The 12,996-nt window shown below is 29.9% G+C and overlaps 1 protein-coding gene across 1 annotated transcript in view; it reads left to right on the top strand.

Annotated features, from left to right (window-relative positions):
• Positions 1-12,470, top strand: part of LOC113766299 — a 37,301-nt gene extending 24,831 nt beyond the window's left edge. Inside the window, exons 13-14 of the mRNA XM_027310506.1 lie at positions 12,045-12,223; positions 12,378-12,470. Of these exons, the coding sequence (XP_027166307.1) occupies positions 12,045-12,223; positions 12,378-12,470 (272 nt within the window). The remainder of the gene's footprint in view (positions 1-12,044; positions 12,224-12,377) is intronic.
• Positions 12,471-12,996: the final 526 nt, after the last annotated feature.

The raw sequence follows: 12,996 nt of genomic DNA, 5'->3' as shown, positions 1-12,996 counted from the left end.
AATATTCTGGGCTTAAGAAATTCAAATGGTCTTTCTGAAATGGGCTTTTCTTTTATAAAAATTGTCTGTTTTATTGGGCCGGATGAAGAACTGGCCATTTGAGATGCTGTATGAGACAGCCTTCCTTTGAGCTCCCCAATCTCAAAAATTTGTGAGAGAATAGTATCTCCTTGTGAGCCTGAGATCTTATACATTTCTTTGAGTTGTTCAGTTAAAGATTTTATCTTTTCTTTTTGAGAAAGATCTTCTTCTTCAAAATTTCTACACTTTAAATTTAAACTTCTAATAGCTTGCTCCATGCTCTTACAATGTCTACAAAATTCTATTCTATTTGTGTTATCTTTTTCTAATGCATATTGATAATTTCTACTGCTACTAGGGACATCTGTATTTTGATATACTGGAGCCCTCATGCTGTCCATGCTAGCCTTAGGATCTACATAAAATATTGTTCCTATATTATGACTAGCGAATTCTAGTGCTTCATGTATGCTATGAAATGCTTTCCATAAAGGATTATGAAAATGATTTATTTGTTCTATAACGGAAATCCATTTGGAATAGATTCCAGGTATTTTTCCTTTTACCACTACATAATATGAAAAACTTTGTTTTGGAAGATTACTAAAATAAAATGCTAAGATATTAAGATTTCGAACTTTATCAGTGCTATTTCTGCTATTCCAGAGGTTATTTAAGATATCCTGCTGGATGTCTTCTAAATTACCTTCCTCTTGGCTATGGAAATGTAGACTTGTACCTTTAGGGTACTTTGTAAGTTCCCACTGGCCAATTTTGACTTTCTGGAAGTTATATGCCATCTGCTGAGAGATCAGAAGAATTGTTAAACAGTCGTGATAAAAAACCTGCTAAATTATTATCTTTACCTTTAATGTGTTCAAAAACTACTTTATATCCATTACCAATATCACTATCTACAAAATTTAACCATTTTCTAGTAGAACTTCTTTTTTCATTATGTTTATCAAAAAACTTTTTTATTGCTTCACAGTCTGTTCTAATAGTTATTTCAGACTTGTTGATTATAAAAAGTCTAAAATTATCTAAACTATATTTTACTGCTAATAATTCATTATCTATACTACTCCTATTGCCTTTTTCCTTATATTTACCATTAGCATATCTACAGATTTGTTCACTATTTTTACTGCTATACTTATTTGGTTTTGCAAAAAGAACTGCTCCCCATCCGGTACTACTGCCATCACATTCTATTATCAAGTAATCTGTGTCTAATGGTAATTTTAGATCATGTAAATTGCCTATTGTTTGTTTAATTTCTTGTATTAGTTTGACGTCTTCTTTATTAAAGAATTTTTGCCCTTTTAAAGAGGTTTTATTATACAATGGTGCTACTAGGTTATTTAAATTTTTAATAAAAGGTCTTGCATAATTTAATAATCCTAAGAATTGTTGAAGTTTCTTTGTTTCTTCTATCTTATCTGGAAATTCTAAAACTTTTTTACAAATATATGGTTGTAATTTTATTTTTCCTTGTCCTATTTCTGTTCCTAAAAATTCTATATTTTTTCTAAAAAATTGTGCTTTTTTATTACTGATTATTATTCCGTGTTTAATAAATTCTGAGAAAACTAATTTTAGATGGCTTACATGTTCTTCTTTGTTTTTTGAAAATACTAATATATCATCTATGTATACTATGACAAAATCTTTATATTTATTAAAAATATTATCCATTTTTCTTTGAAATATGGCTGGTGCATTTTTTAACCCAAAAGGCATTACTAGCCACTCATAGTGTCCTAAAGGACATGTAAAAGCTGTCCATTCTATACTTTCTTTATGCATTTTTACCTGCCAAAATCCTGACTTACAATCAAATTTACTAAAAATATATCTATATTGGATTCTATTTATTAACCCATTTTTATCTGGTATATCATAGCTATCTTCTTTAGTATTGTCATTTAATCTTTTATAATTTATTACCATTCTACTTTTTCCCCTAACTATTTCACTATGTTTTTTAACTATAAATGCTGCAATTCTGTGTGGACTAGTACTTCTTCTAATTATTTTTAATTTATTTAGATCAGCTATATGCATTTCGAATTCTTTTATATCATCATTACTAGCTTCTATTTTTGCTGTGCTAATTTTTAAATTTGGATTTAAAATATCTAACTTACATTCTGTTTTGTCCTTATAATTATTATTTTGACAAAATTTTAGAGGAAATTGAAACAACAGACCAGTGTTTAGCACATATACAAATAGAAGACGCTAGATTATCTAAAGTAGCACACCACCATCCCGCATCATTTCTAAAAAATTTAAGACAAGCAAAAATAGATTTACTTTGGCATAAATACTCTGAATTAAAATCAATAGAAAGACAAAAATTAGAAGAACAAGAACAAGAAAAATATAAAAATAAAAAGAATTTTTGTAATAAAGTTTGTAGAACATTTGATTAATCACGTAAGTCTTTAATTGGAACCGTGCTTCTAGTCATAGCCGTAGAAGTCCAACCATATAGCTTCTGTTATAGCTTGTGTGTTTTTATAGGTTTAAAATTGGATCTAAAATTGGAGCCGTAGAAGTCCAACCACTAGTGTGTTTGGTATCAGAGCTTGCCTTCTTGGTGAGCCTGATTCCTTAAAATCAAAGATAGATAAAAAAATTAGAATATTTAGACTTAGAAATTAAAAATAGATCTAGAAACATAATAACTTTGGATAATCATAAGCATATTTGTTATTTTCAAAACACCTATAAACATATTTTACACAGCAAAGAAGATAAAAATTATAATAGCCTTATTGATCTAGTAATATCTTTAGGGGAGTCTTTAGAGAAACATAAAGAAAATAATTCTCGGATAATAGAAAATTTACTAGAATCAATAAAGAATAAAGTAATAAAGTAATAAAGACGCTAGTAGAAAATCAGGATTACTTAAAGGAACAAAATAATAAAATAATAAAAAGAATAAAATATTTAGAAGAACTAAAACAATTAAAAATAGAACATAAAATTAATACAGAAAAAATAACTAAAGAAGTATTAGAAGAGATAAGACAAAAATCTATAGAATTAAAACAATCTTACAATCAAGTAGAAGTACTATTACATAAAATAGAAAAAATCATTTTAAGTTGATATATGAATAGTAATAGTAATAAGCCACTTCCCTCACATTATGTCTTTTATCCAGATTATCTAAAAACACTAGAAGAATTAAAATATTATCATCCAGATTCGTTAGGATTAACAGATTATTCAGGAGCTAGTGCATCAGATAAAATATATCCTAAACAAAATAACGCTATAATAGCATTATTAATATTCTTACATAAAAAAGTAGATACAATAACAGAAAAGGTCAGAGTCCTACAAATAGATAAGTTTGAAAAAGATTTGGAAGAAATAACGGACCAATTTAAAAGATTACCTGTAACAAAGAAAGAAAGTAAACCACATCTTAGTAATATATTTTCAGTAAATCCTAAACCACAAAAATTTTAAGATGGCTAGTAGAACATCATTTTCAGGACCTAGTAGAACAGTCAACGAAAACACACAAGTAGGAACTAGTGTATTAAATATAGGGAGACAATTAAGAAGGAGTAGGAGCATGCATTTAGAAGAAGCAATAGACGTAGATAGAGACTTGGAAATATACAGGAATAATGAAATAAGTTTATTAAACCCAAGAACCTTGTACTCAGTAGGATTTCTTAGAAGTAATACAGGATTATTTAGACAAAGCAGAGAAGAACCAGTGAGCGCATTAAGTAACCCCGTAAATCTTAGAATGATAACACAACAAAGCATAAACCAAATTAGAAGACAGTATACATATATGTATATAGGATTAATAGTTATAGGAATTAAAGGACTAACAAGAAAAGGATTGGGGAAAAAAGTATTATTAGCAGTATTAGACAAGAGACATAAAAAAGTAGAAGATGCATTAATAGCCAGTATAGAAGTAGATATGAATCAGAATGGAGGAATATTTTATTGCAGCCCAGATTTTATGATAACCTTAGAAGATATAAAAAATTTAGAAATAGGAATACAAACTAAAGGATATGAAAATTTTCAAGGAGATAATTTAACAATAAGTATCGGATTTATAGGAAGATTAACAAATAGTAGTAAAACTAGATATAAGGTAGAAATAAAGCCAATAGTAGAAGCTATGGCAAGTAAAGGAATAAAATTAATAAAACCAATAGAAGTAAGCTCAGAAAATTTAGCAGGAGAAGAATGGGAGATTAGTAAATTTGTAGAAGAAAATAATCCAATAATACCAAAAGATAGTATAATATATAAAAATAGTCAAGGAAGAACAAGCCTTAGATTTTTCAATTATGAACCAACAGCTTTAGGAACAGATAATGAAGAAATAGACAAATCCGACGTAGAATCAGATCTAATAGAAATAAATTTATTAGAAGAAGAATTAATAGAAATAAATCATAGGATTCTTTATCCAAAAGAATTAAAAATGGACTTAACAGAGAAAGAACTATTTGATTTAGAAAGAAAATTAGAAGCAAATGGACAAATAGCATTAAACGAAGTATTATACTATGATAACGTAGGGAATATTAGAGTTAAAGAAGAAGAAGATAATTCTGAAGAAGATAATTTAGAAGTAGCCAGCATAATGTCATATAGAGAATTAATGGATCAACAACAACAAAGTGGTGAAAGTAGTAACAGACCAACAGATATGCAGACTGATCCTAGTCACACAGGAAATGTTAGAACATATGAACCAGGACAACCACCCAGAATAGTCTATAATGAATATAGAGAACCAGAGGAAAAATATAGTTCTAGGGGAAAAAGAAGACCATTAGAATTAGAAATAAAAGAGCATTCAGTAGATGAAGGAAAAACTTTAATGTTAACATCTTACGATCCACAAATGATAGAAGATGTAATAGGAAGCTGGAAAGCTAGAGTAGTAAGAAGTTATATACAAAAAGGATTCGATCATAACGTAATAGAAATGTATACATATTTAGAAACATTTTTAGGACGAGTAGCAAGAGCAGCATGGGAAGCATTTAAACAAAAATTCCCAGATAGGTTACAACAAGATCAGGCACATGGGGTCAATCCAATGAATTTTGTTAATCGAGTAGAAGAAATTCTATTAGCAACAAGTCCAAATAGAGGAGGAGTAATGACACAGATAGAATCGGTAAGAAAACTAGAACAATTATCAATTAGAAACTGGAAATATATTAAACCTTTTTTACAAGACTTTTTATATTATAGTTGTTTAGCAGGATGTTTTTATGATGAAGGAATTATAGAAAAATTATTTGCAAAATTACCAGACGACTTAGGAAAGAAAATATATACCTTATACAAAGCAACGCCCATGGAACCAACATTAAAAAATGTGAGTACGGCAGTAAGATTTATAATCAATAGACTAGTAGAACAATGTACTTTTATAAAAATACAAAGACAATTAAAAGGAGAATATAGTTTTTGCTCAGAAATATACACACCACAAAAATATGGAGAAAAAGATAAAGAAAAAAGAAAATATAGAAAGCCTTATAAAAATTATAAAAGATACCCTAAAAAACAATATTATCTTAGGAAAAGCAAAGCTAGAAAACCATTTCTCAAAAAAGAACATCATGTTAGAAGATATAGACCAGAAAGAACTTATGGAAATAGATTATCTTGTTTTATCTGTAAACAACCAAACCATTTAGCAACAAATTGTCCACAAAAACATAACTCTTTTAATAGAGAAGCCCACTTAATAGAATTATTTTCGGAAGATTTAATAGAAATAGATGATAATATACTAGAGACAGAAAGTATTTATAGTATAGTATCTGAAGACTTAAATTTAACAGATTTTATAGAACAAGAAGACACAAGTTTTATAGATGAAATTTTAGAAAAATCAGAAAACAAAACTATCATGGATAATATATATTTAGAAGAAATGAAAAAAGATTTTAAAATGTTAGAAGACTTAGAACTAGTTGAAGTAGAGTGTATCTATAAATGGGAACATAGAAAAGGAAATTATAGTAAACCATGTTATAACTGTAATAAATATCCGTCAATAGAATTAAGGTTTCAATGTCAGCTATGTTATATAGAAGGATGCAAATTCTGTTTAGAAAAATTTACACAGGAATATGTTTTAATAGAAAATATTAAAAAAGAAAAAACTGAAGAAAATCTGCCTTTAGAACATTATTTAGAAAGAAGGATAAGAATTTTAGAAAATAAGGTTGAACATTTAGAGCAAAAAATAGAAAAATTAAATAAGGGAAAAACAATAGAAAGCGAAGTATCTATTGAAAACATAGATCTAGAAATTTTTCCAGAAATAAAAGAAATAAAACATAATTATGATCTAGAATTATTACAAGCAGGAACATCAAATATAACATCCATAGAAGTAAAAACTCGAATAAAAATAGGAGATTTTGAAATACAATTATTAGCAGTAATAGACACAGGAGCTAGTAATATAGTAATCCAACAAGAGTTAATTCCAGAAAAATATTATGAAAAAGCATACCATATTAGAACAGCTAGACAAATGGATGGAAGTACATATACATATGACACAGCATTACACAATTCTTTATTATTTTTTGAAATAGATAGCATACACTGTACACAACCATATCCTGTAACAGAAATATATATTAGAAGTTTTCCTTATCAAATGATATTAGGACTATCATTTATTTTACAGGCATATCATGGCATGATTCTTACTAGAACAGGATTAACATTTCTTAGAGAACATTTTTTACCATATAATACTTTTTTAACAAGCAATAAATTTAAAATAAATAAAGATAATAAATTTACAAGACTCTTAGGACTAGAAGAAAAAGATAATTGTAAATGTGATATAAAAGGTAGCTGTAAGAATGATTCAACCCAAGAATATAGGGGGAAGAATCAGAAAACTAATTCTTTTGACAATATGGAGATGACTGGAGAAAGGCCTTCATATTCGTCACAAAGAATTCAAAACTGTTTAGAAGACAAAGAATTTGAAGAATATTTAGAGATAGAAAATTATGACACAATAAAAACCATTTTAAATAATGAAAAATTATATGATCGGTTAGAAACAGGACATAGGGATATAGACCAACTAATAAGTGAATTAGAAAAATTAGAAATTTTTGGAGAAAATCCAACTATTCATTGGGATAAGGACAAAACAGAATGTAAGTTAGATATTTTAAATCCAAATTTAAAAATTAGCACAGCAAAAATAGAAGCTAGTAATGATGATATAAAAGAATTCGAAATGCATATAGCTGATCTAAATAAGTTAAAAATAATTAGAAGAAGTACTAGTCCACACAGAAGTGCAGCATTTGTAGTTAAAAAACATAGTGAAATAGTTAGGGGAAAAAGTAGAATGGTAATAAATTATAAAAGATTAAATGACAATACTAAAGAAGATAGCTATGATATACCAGATAAAAATGGGTTAATAAATAGAATCCAATATAGATATATTTTTAGTAAATTTGATTGTAAGTCAGGATTTTGGCAGGTAAAAATGCATAAAGAAAGTATAGAATGGACAGCTTTTACATGTCCTTTAGGACACTATGAGTGGCTAGTAATGTCTTTTGGGTTAAAAAATGCACCAACCATATTTCAAAGAAAAATGGATAATATTTTTAATAAATATAAAGATTTTGTCATAGTATACATAGATGATATATTAGTATTTTCAAAAAACAAAGAAGAACATGTAAGCCATCTAAAATTAGTTTTCTCAGAATTTATTAAACACGGAATAATAATCAGTAATAAAAAAGCACAATTTTTTAGAAAAAATATAGAATTTTTAGGAACAGAAATAGGACAAGGAAAAATAAAATTACAACCATATATTTGTAAAAAAGTTTTAGAATTTCCAGATAAGATAGAAGAAACAAAGAAACTTCAACAATTCTTAGGATTATTAAATTATGCAAGACCTTTTATTAAAAATTTAAATAACCTAGTAGCACCATTGTATAATAAAACCTCTTTAAAAGGGCAAAAATTCTTTAATAAAGAAGACGTCAAACTAATACAAGAAATTAAACAAACAATAGGCAATTTACATGATCTAAAATTACCATTAGACACAGATTACTTGATAATAGAATGTGATGGCAGTAGTACCGGATGGGGAGCAGTTCTTTTTGCAAAACCAAATAAGTATAGCAGTAAAAATAGTGAACAAATCTGTAGATATGCTAATGGTAAATATAAGGAAAAAGGCAATAGGAGTAGTATAGATAATGAATTATTAGCAGTAAAATATAGTTTAGATAATTTTAGACTTTTTATAATCAACAAGTCTGAAATAACTATTAGAACAGACTGTGAAGCAATAAAAAAGTTTTTTGATAAACATAATGAAAAAAGAAGTTCTACTAGAAAATGGTTAAATTTTGTAGATAGTGATATTGGTAATGGATATAAAGTAGTTTTTGAACACATTAAAGGTAAAGATAATAATTTAGCAGGTTTTTTATCACGACTGTTTAACAATTCTTCTGATCTCTCAGCAGATGGCATATAACTTCCAGAAAGTCAAAATTGGCCAGTGGGAACTTACAAAGTACCCTAAAGGTACAAGTCTACATTTCCATAGCCAAGAGGAAGGTAATTTAGAAGACATCCAGCAGGATATCTTAAATAACCTCTGGAATAGCAGAAATAGCACTGATAAAGTTCGAAATCTTAATATCTTAGCATTTTATTTTAGTAATCTTCCAAAACAAAGTTTTTCATATTATGTAGTGGTAAAAGGAAAAATACCTGGAATCTATTCCAAATGGATTTCCGTTATAGAACAAATAAATCATTTTCATAATCCTTTATGGAAAGCATTTCATAACATACATGAAGCACTAGAATTCGCTAGGCATAATATAGGAACAACATTTTATGTAGATCCTAAGGCTAGCATGGACAGCATGAGGGCTCCAGTATATCAAAATACAGATGCCCCTAGTAGCAGTAGAAATTATCAATATGCATTAGAAAAAGATAACACAAATAGAATAGAATTTTGTAGATATTGTAAGAGCATGGAGCAAGCTATTAGAAGTTTAAATTTAAAGTGTAAAAATTTTGAAGAAGAAGATCTTTCTCAAAAAGAAAAGATAAAATCTTTAACTGAACAACTCAAAGAAATGTATAAAATCTCAGGCTCACAAGGAGATACTATTCTCTCACAAATTTCTGAGATTGGGGAGCTCAAAGGAAGGCTGTCTCATACAGCATCTCAAATGGCCAGTTCTTCATCCGGCCCATTAAAACAGACAATTTTTATAAAAGAAAAGCCCATTTCAGAAAGACCATTTGAATTTCTTAAGCCCAGAATATTCTTTAAACCATATCACCTACTTAGTTTCCTCCCTTTACATATCCAAGAAATTATTAGCCAAAAAGCCCAAGCCCAATATTATTCAAAATTAATGGCAGTCCAACAATACTTTTATGAAATAGCAAAAGACCCAATTAGAAATACAGCAGCCATTAGACTACATCCATCTTTCTTCATCGACCCAGAAAAACATTGCCCAAACAATCCAGAAGCCTGTGACCACCAGAAAATAAATAGCCATTGTATACATACACTCAGTAATTTTTTCCTCAGAGCCACTATTATCTTATCAAAATATTCATCCCCAAAGATACTAAGAGTAAATGGGGAAAGAGTTATTTTAACACCCCAATTTCTTATGGATGCCGGATTCCTGGAAAAAATTATTGTTACAAATCCAGAAGATACTCATTGTCTTGGAACTCATCTCGGATACTTCATCAGAAAAATGCTAGACTATGGACAGTGGGCAACTGTACATATCAAATCCGCGCCAGCAGAATGGATAGGATTTTTTGATATAGAACCAGCAATACATAGAATGATGATTACAGTCAGCAATATACCACCAGCAAGGAGAACGACAGAAGAACTAGAGAAAATCAGCAGCAGTCTAGTGGAATGTCCATTAGAATTGAAAGAACAATTGATAAATGCTAAAATGATCCAATTAGCTTACAGACATTTCATAGATCAATGGGAAAATGGAATTAGGTTAGTATATGAAAATAAGATACAAAAGATATATGTCCCATACAGGTTTAAGTTAGAAAAAGATTTCACTATAAGTACCAATTATCCAGAAGTCTTTGAAAAATATTTGGAAGGATATTATATGAGCACAGGAGCAAGGCATTTGGATATCGAAGCAGATGAAGAATATAATAATGATCATTATTGGGAAACAATGGGACCAGAAGAAATGAGCAACATCGAAAATATGATGGAAAGATAATTCTTCGGCCATCTTGTCAAAAGCTATAATGTATAGATCGGTCATAAAGCTTTTATTAGTTATCAGGCCACATTGTATAGATTGGCCAAATTTATTTAGAATCTATGTATAGGTCGGTCATAATGCTTTTATTAGTTGTCGGCCACATTGTATAGTTAGGCAAAATTGATTTGATGTTTTTACGGATTTCAGAAGGTCTTAAGTCCGTAAAGTTAACATGTCATGTCCACGGACTTTGAGTCAAAAATTTTAAGTCCGCACAGTTTGCACAAGAAGTCTATAAAGGCATACGTCCCGAACCAATGTTGGGTACGATGCACTTACATCCTGTAAATTAAAGCATCCAATAAAAACTCCAATTTCATACGTTCTTTAGCAGTTTTTTACAAGTCTTTAGCTCTCTCATATTGCTAGCATAAGACGAAAGAGAAATAATAAAAGTAGAGATTTGGGCAGCCAACCCTAGATTAGATCTAAACAACCGGAAACTCTGAAAAAGATACCTTGTTTTTAGGATCCTAAAAGACCAAAAGACGGTGTAGTACCCATTAAAGCCTTTCAGTTACAAAGCAGGCGCCAGGGGAAGATCCGGTGAGGCAAAACTCCTAATCACAAGATTCCCATTTTCATAGCATCAGAAGGAAAATTTGGATTTAAAGCAAGGAAGGTAAAATCTCAGTTATCTTTCTTAAAGTATCTAGTAGTCATTTATTTCTTAAATTCCAGTTAATCATCCTGATATTTTATATGAATTTTGAACCGCCTTTTCAATTTACATCCACTCCAGAAAACGCATACAGATTAGCATTACAAACCCTCAAACAACCAGATACCTATTATTATTTTGACAAAATTTTAGAGGAAATTGAAACAACAGACCAGTGTTTAGCACATATACAAATAGAAGACGCTAGATTATCTAAAGTAGCACACCACCATCCCGCATCATTTCTAAAAAATTTAAGACAAGCAAAAATAGATTTACTTTGGCATAAATACTCTGAATTAAAATCAATAGAAAGACAAAAATTAGAAGAACAAGAAAAATAAAAAGAATTTTTGTAATAAAGTTTGTAGAACATTTGATTAATCACGTAAGTCTTTAATTGGAACCGTGCTTCTAGAAGTCCAACCATATTCTTCTTTAGAATATGGGCCAGCTTTTCAAGTGAACAAAAGAGGTGAGAAACAAGAATTCAAGCCTCCAAAATGATACAAATTTCCATGGCAATTTGTTGGATTATAAATTCTTGAATTATCAAGGAATATTTTTTATTTCCTTTCTTAGGTGTAGGCTGCATACTAAGACTGAGTTGGCATTAGATTTATGAACAAAGCTACCTATTTAAGATTTACAATGGTTTAAGCTAACCTTGTGATATGGTTTGAAGTTTCTTGAGCTGTTAATTTTTGTTTATGCAATGGATGAAGGGTAAGATGCCCAAAGTTAGTTTCACTCGATTCATGGATAATCCAATTGGTAAGATGGCCTCCTCTCTGTGAGTAAAACTATACATGAAGAATGAGTTTGCTTCTTCTGAAAGGCCCATAAATGCAAGACATGATGGTAACTTTACAAGAAAAAGTTCTTAACAACCTTTTGCTCCTCTGTAGTTTTATCACTTTATTACTAATGTATATGGGGAAATTGAATAGCTATGTCCCATGTTCACATTTCTTGTTCTGTACTAGGCAATGAAGATGCTTTGGCTCTTATGTTAGATGCTATCATGGATGGTTGTAATGATGCATGCTTCAAAGATGGGTATCAGCATGAGAGTTATCAACATGGTGGCCATTGTCGCTTAAATCAACTCAGAAACACAAAGAGGATATCAGATGCCATCTTTAATTTGCAGTCTCCTACTCAGGCAAATGAACATACTAGATTTGTCTGTTTATTTTATGTCTCTCATTCGAGAAGCTCTTTTTGCTTTTCACTCCTGTGCTCTTTGGAAACAATCCTAACTAGACACTAGTGAAGCAGTTGTGGAATGATGTGTTTTTCTATGCTTTTCTTGTTAGGTAAGACAATTGTTTATTTTGTCAGTAGAAGTTGAACGTCTTCTCTGCATCTCTCCTGTAATGGGTTCACTCAAGACAAAGGGGACGCCCTAAAGCGCTCATGGTATCATTATCTAAGCATGTGTTTGAAATTAGTCAAAATAATCTAGGACTGCATGATGCTCCTCCTTGTCAGTCACAGGCTGTCATCTTGCACCCAGAATACAACCATTAATTGTTGACATGTTGTTGTTGCTACTTGTGTCCTTTTTGTTTTCAATTTTTGGTGGCGAGCGGTGCAGGTTTCAAAGAAATTCTCCTGCTGTATTCTTCCTACATGTTTTATGACTGGATTTGTTTTTAAGATAGTGTTAAGCATGAGAACTGTTTGATTGTTAGTTTTCCTTTTTGGATGGTGTGATAAATGTCTAAATTTCTCCTTGCAGGATTTGAATGATATATGTGGTGTGAATGGCTGGATAGTCAATTATTCTGTGACAGCACCAGATGGTAAGACATCTACACTTGAATTTCTATATATTAGGGCTGTCTGAATATATACTCTTAGCATTCTTTACTTTTGATAAGAGCTGCTACCCACTTCATATGGCATAAAAACAATTGATAAGAAGAAGAATCT

The sequence above is a fragment of the Coffea eugenioides genome, chromosome 3, assembly GCF_003713205.1.
Source record: "Coffea eugenioides isolate CCC68of chromosome 3, Ceug_1.0, whole genome shotgun sequence".
In the NCBI taxonomy this organism is placed as follows: domain Eukaryota; kingdom Viridiplantae; phylum Streptophyta; class Magnoliopsida; order Gentianales; family Rubiaceae; genus Coffea; species Coffea eugenioides.
Note: the sequence above shows the minus strand (reverse complement) of the source record. Positions and strands in the feature narration are given on the sequence as shown.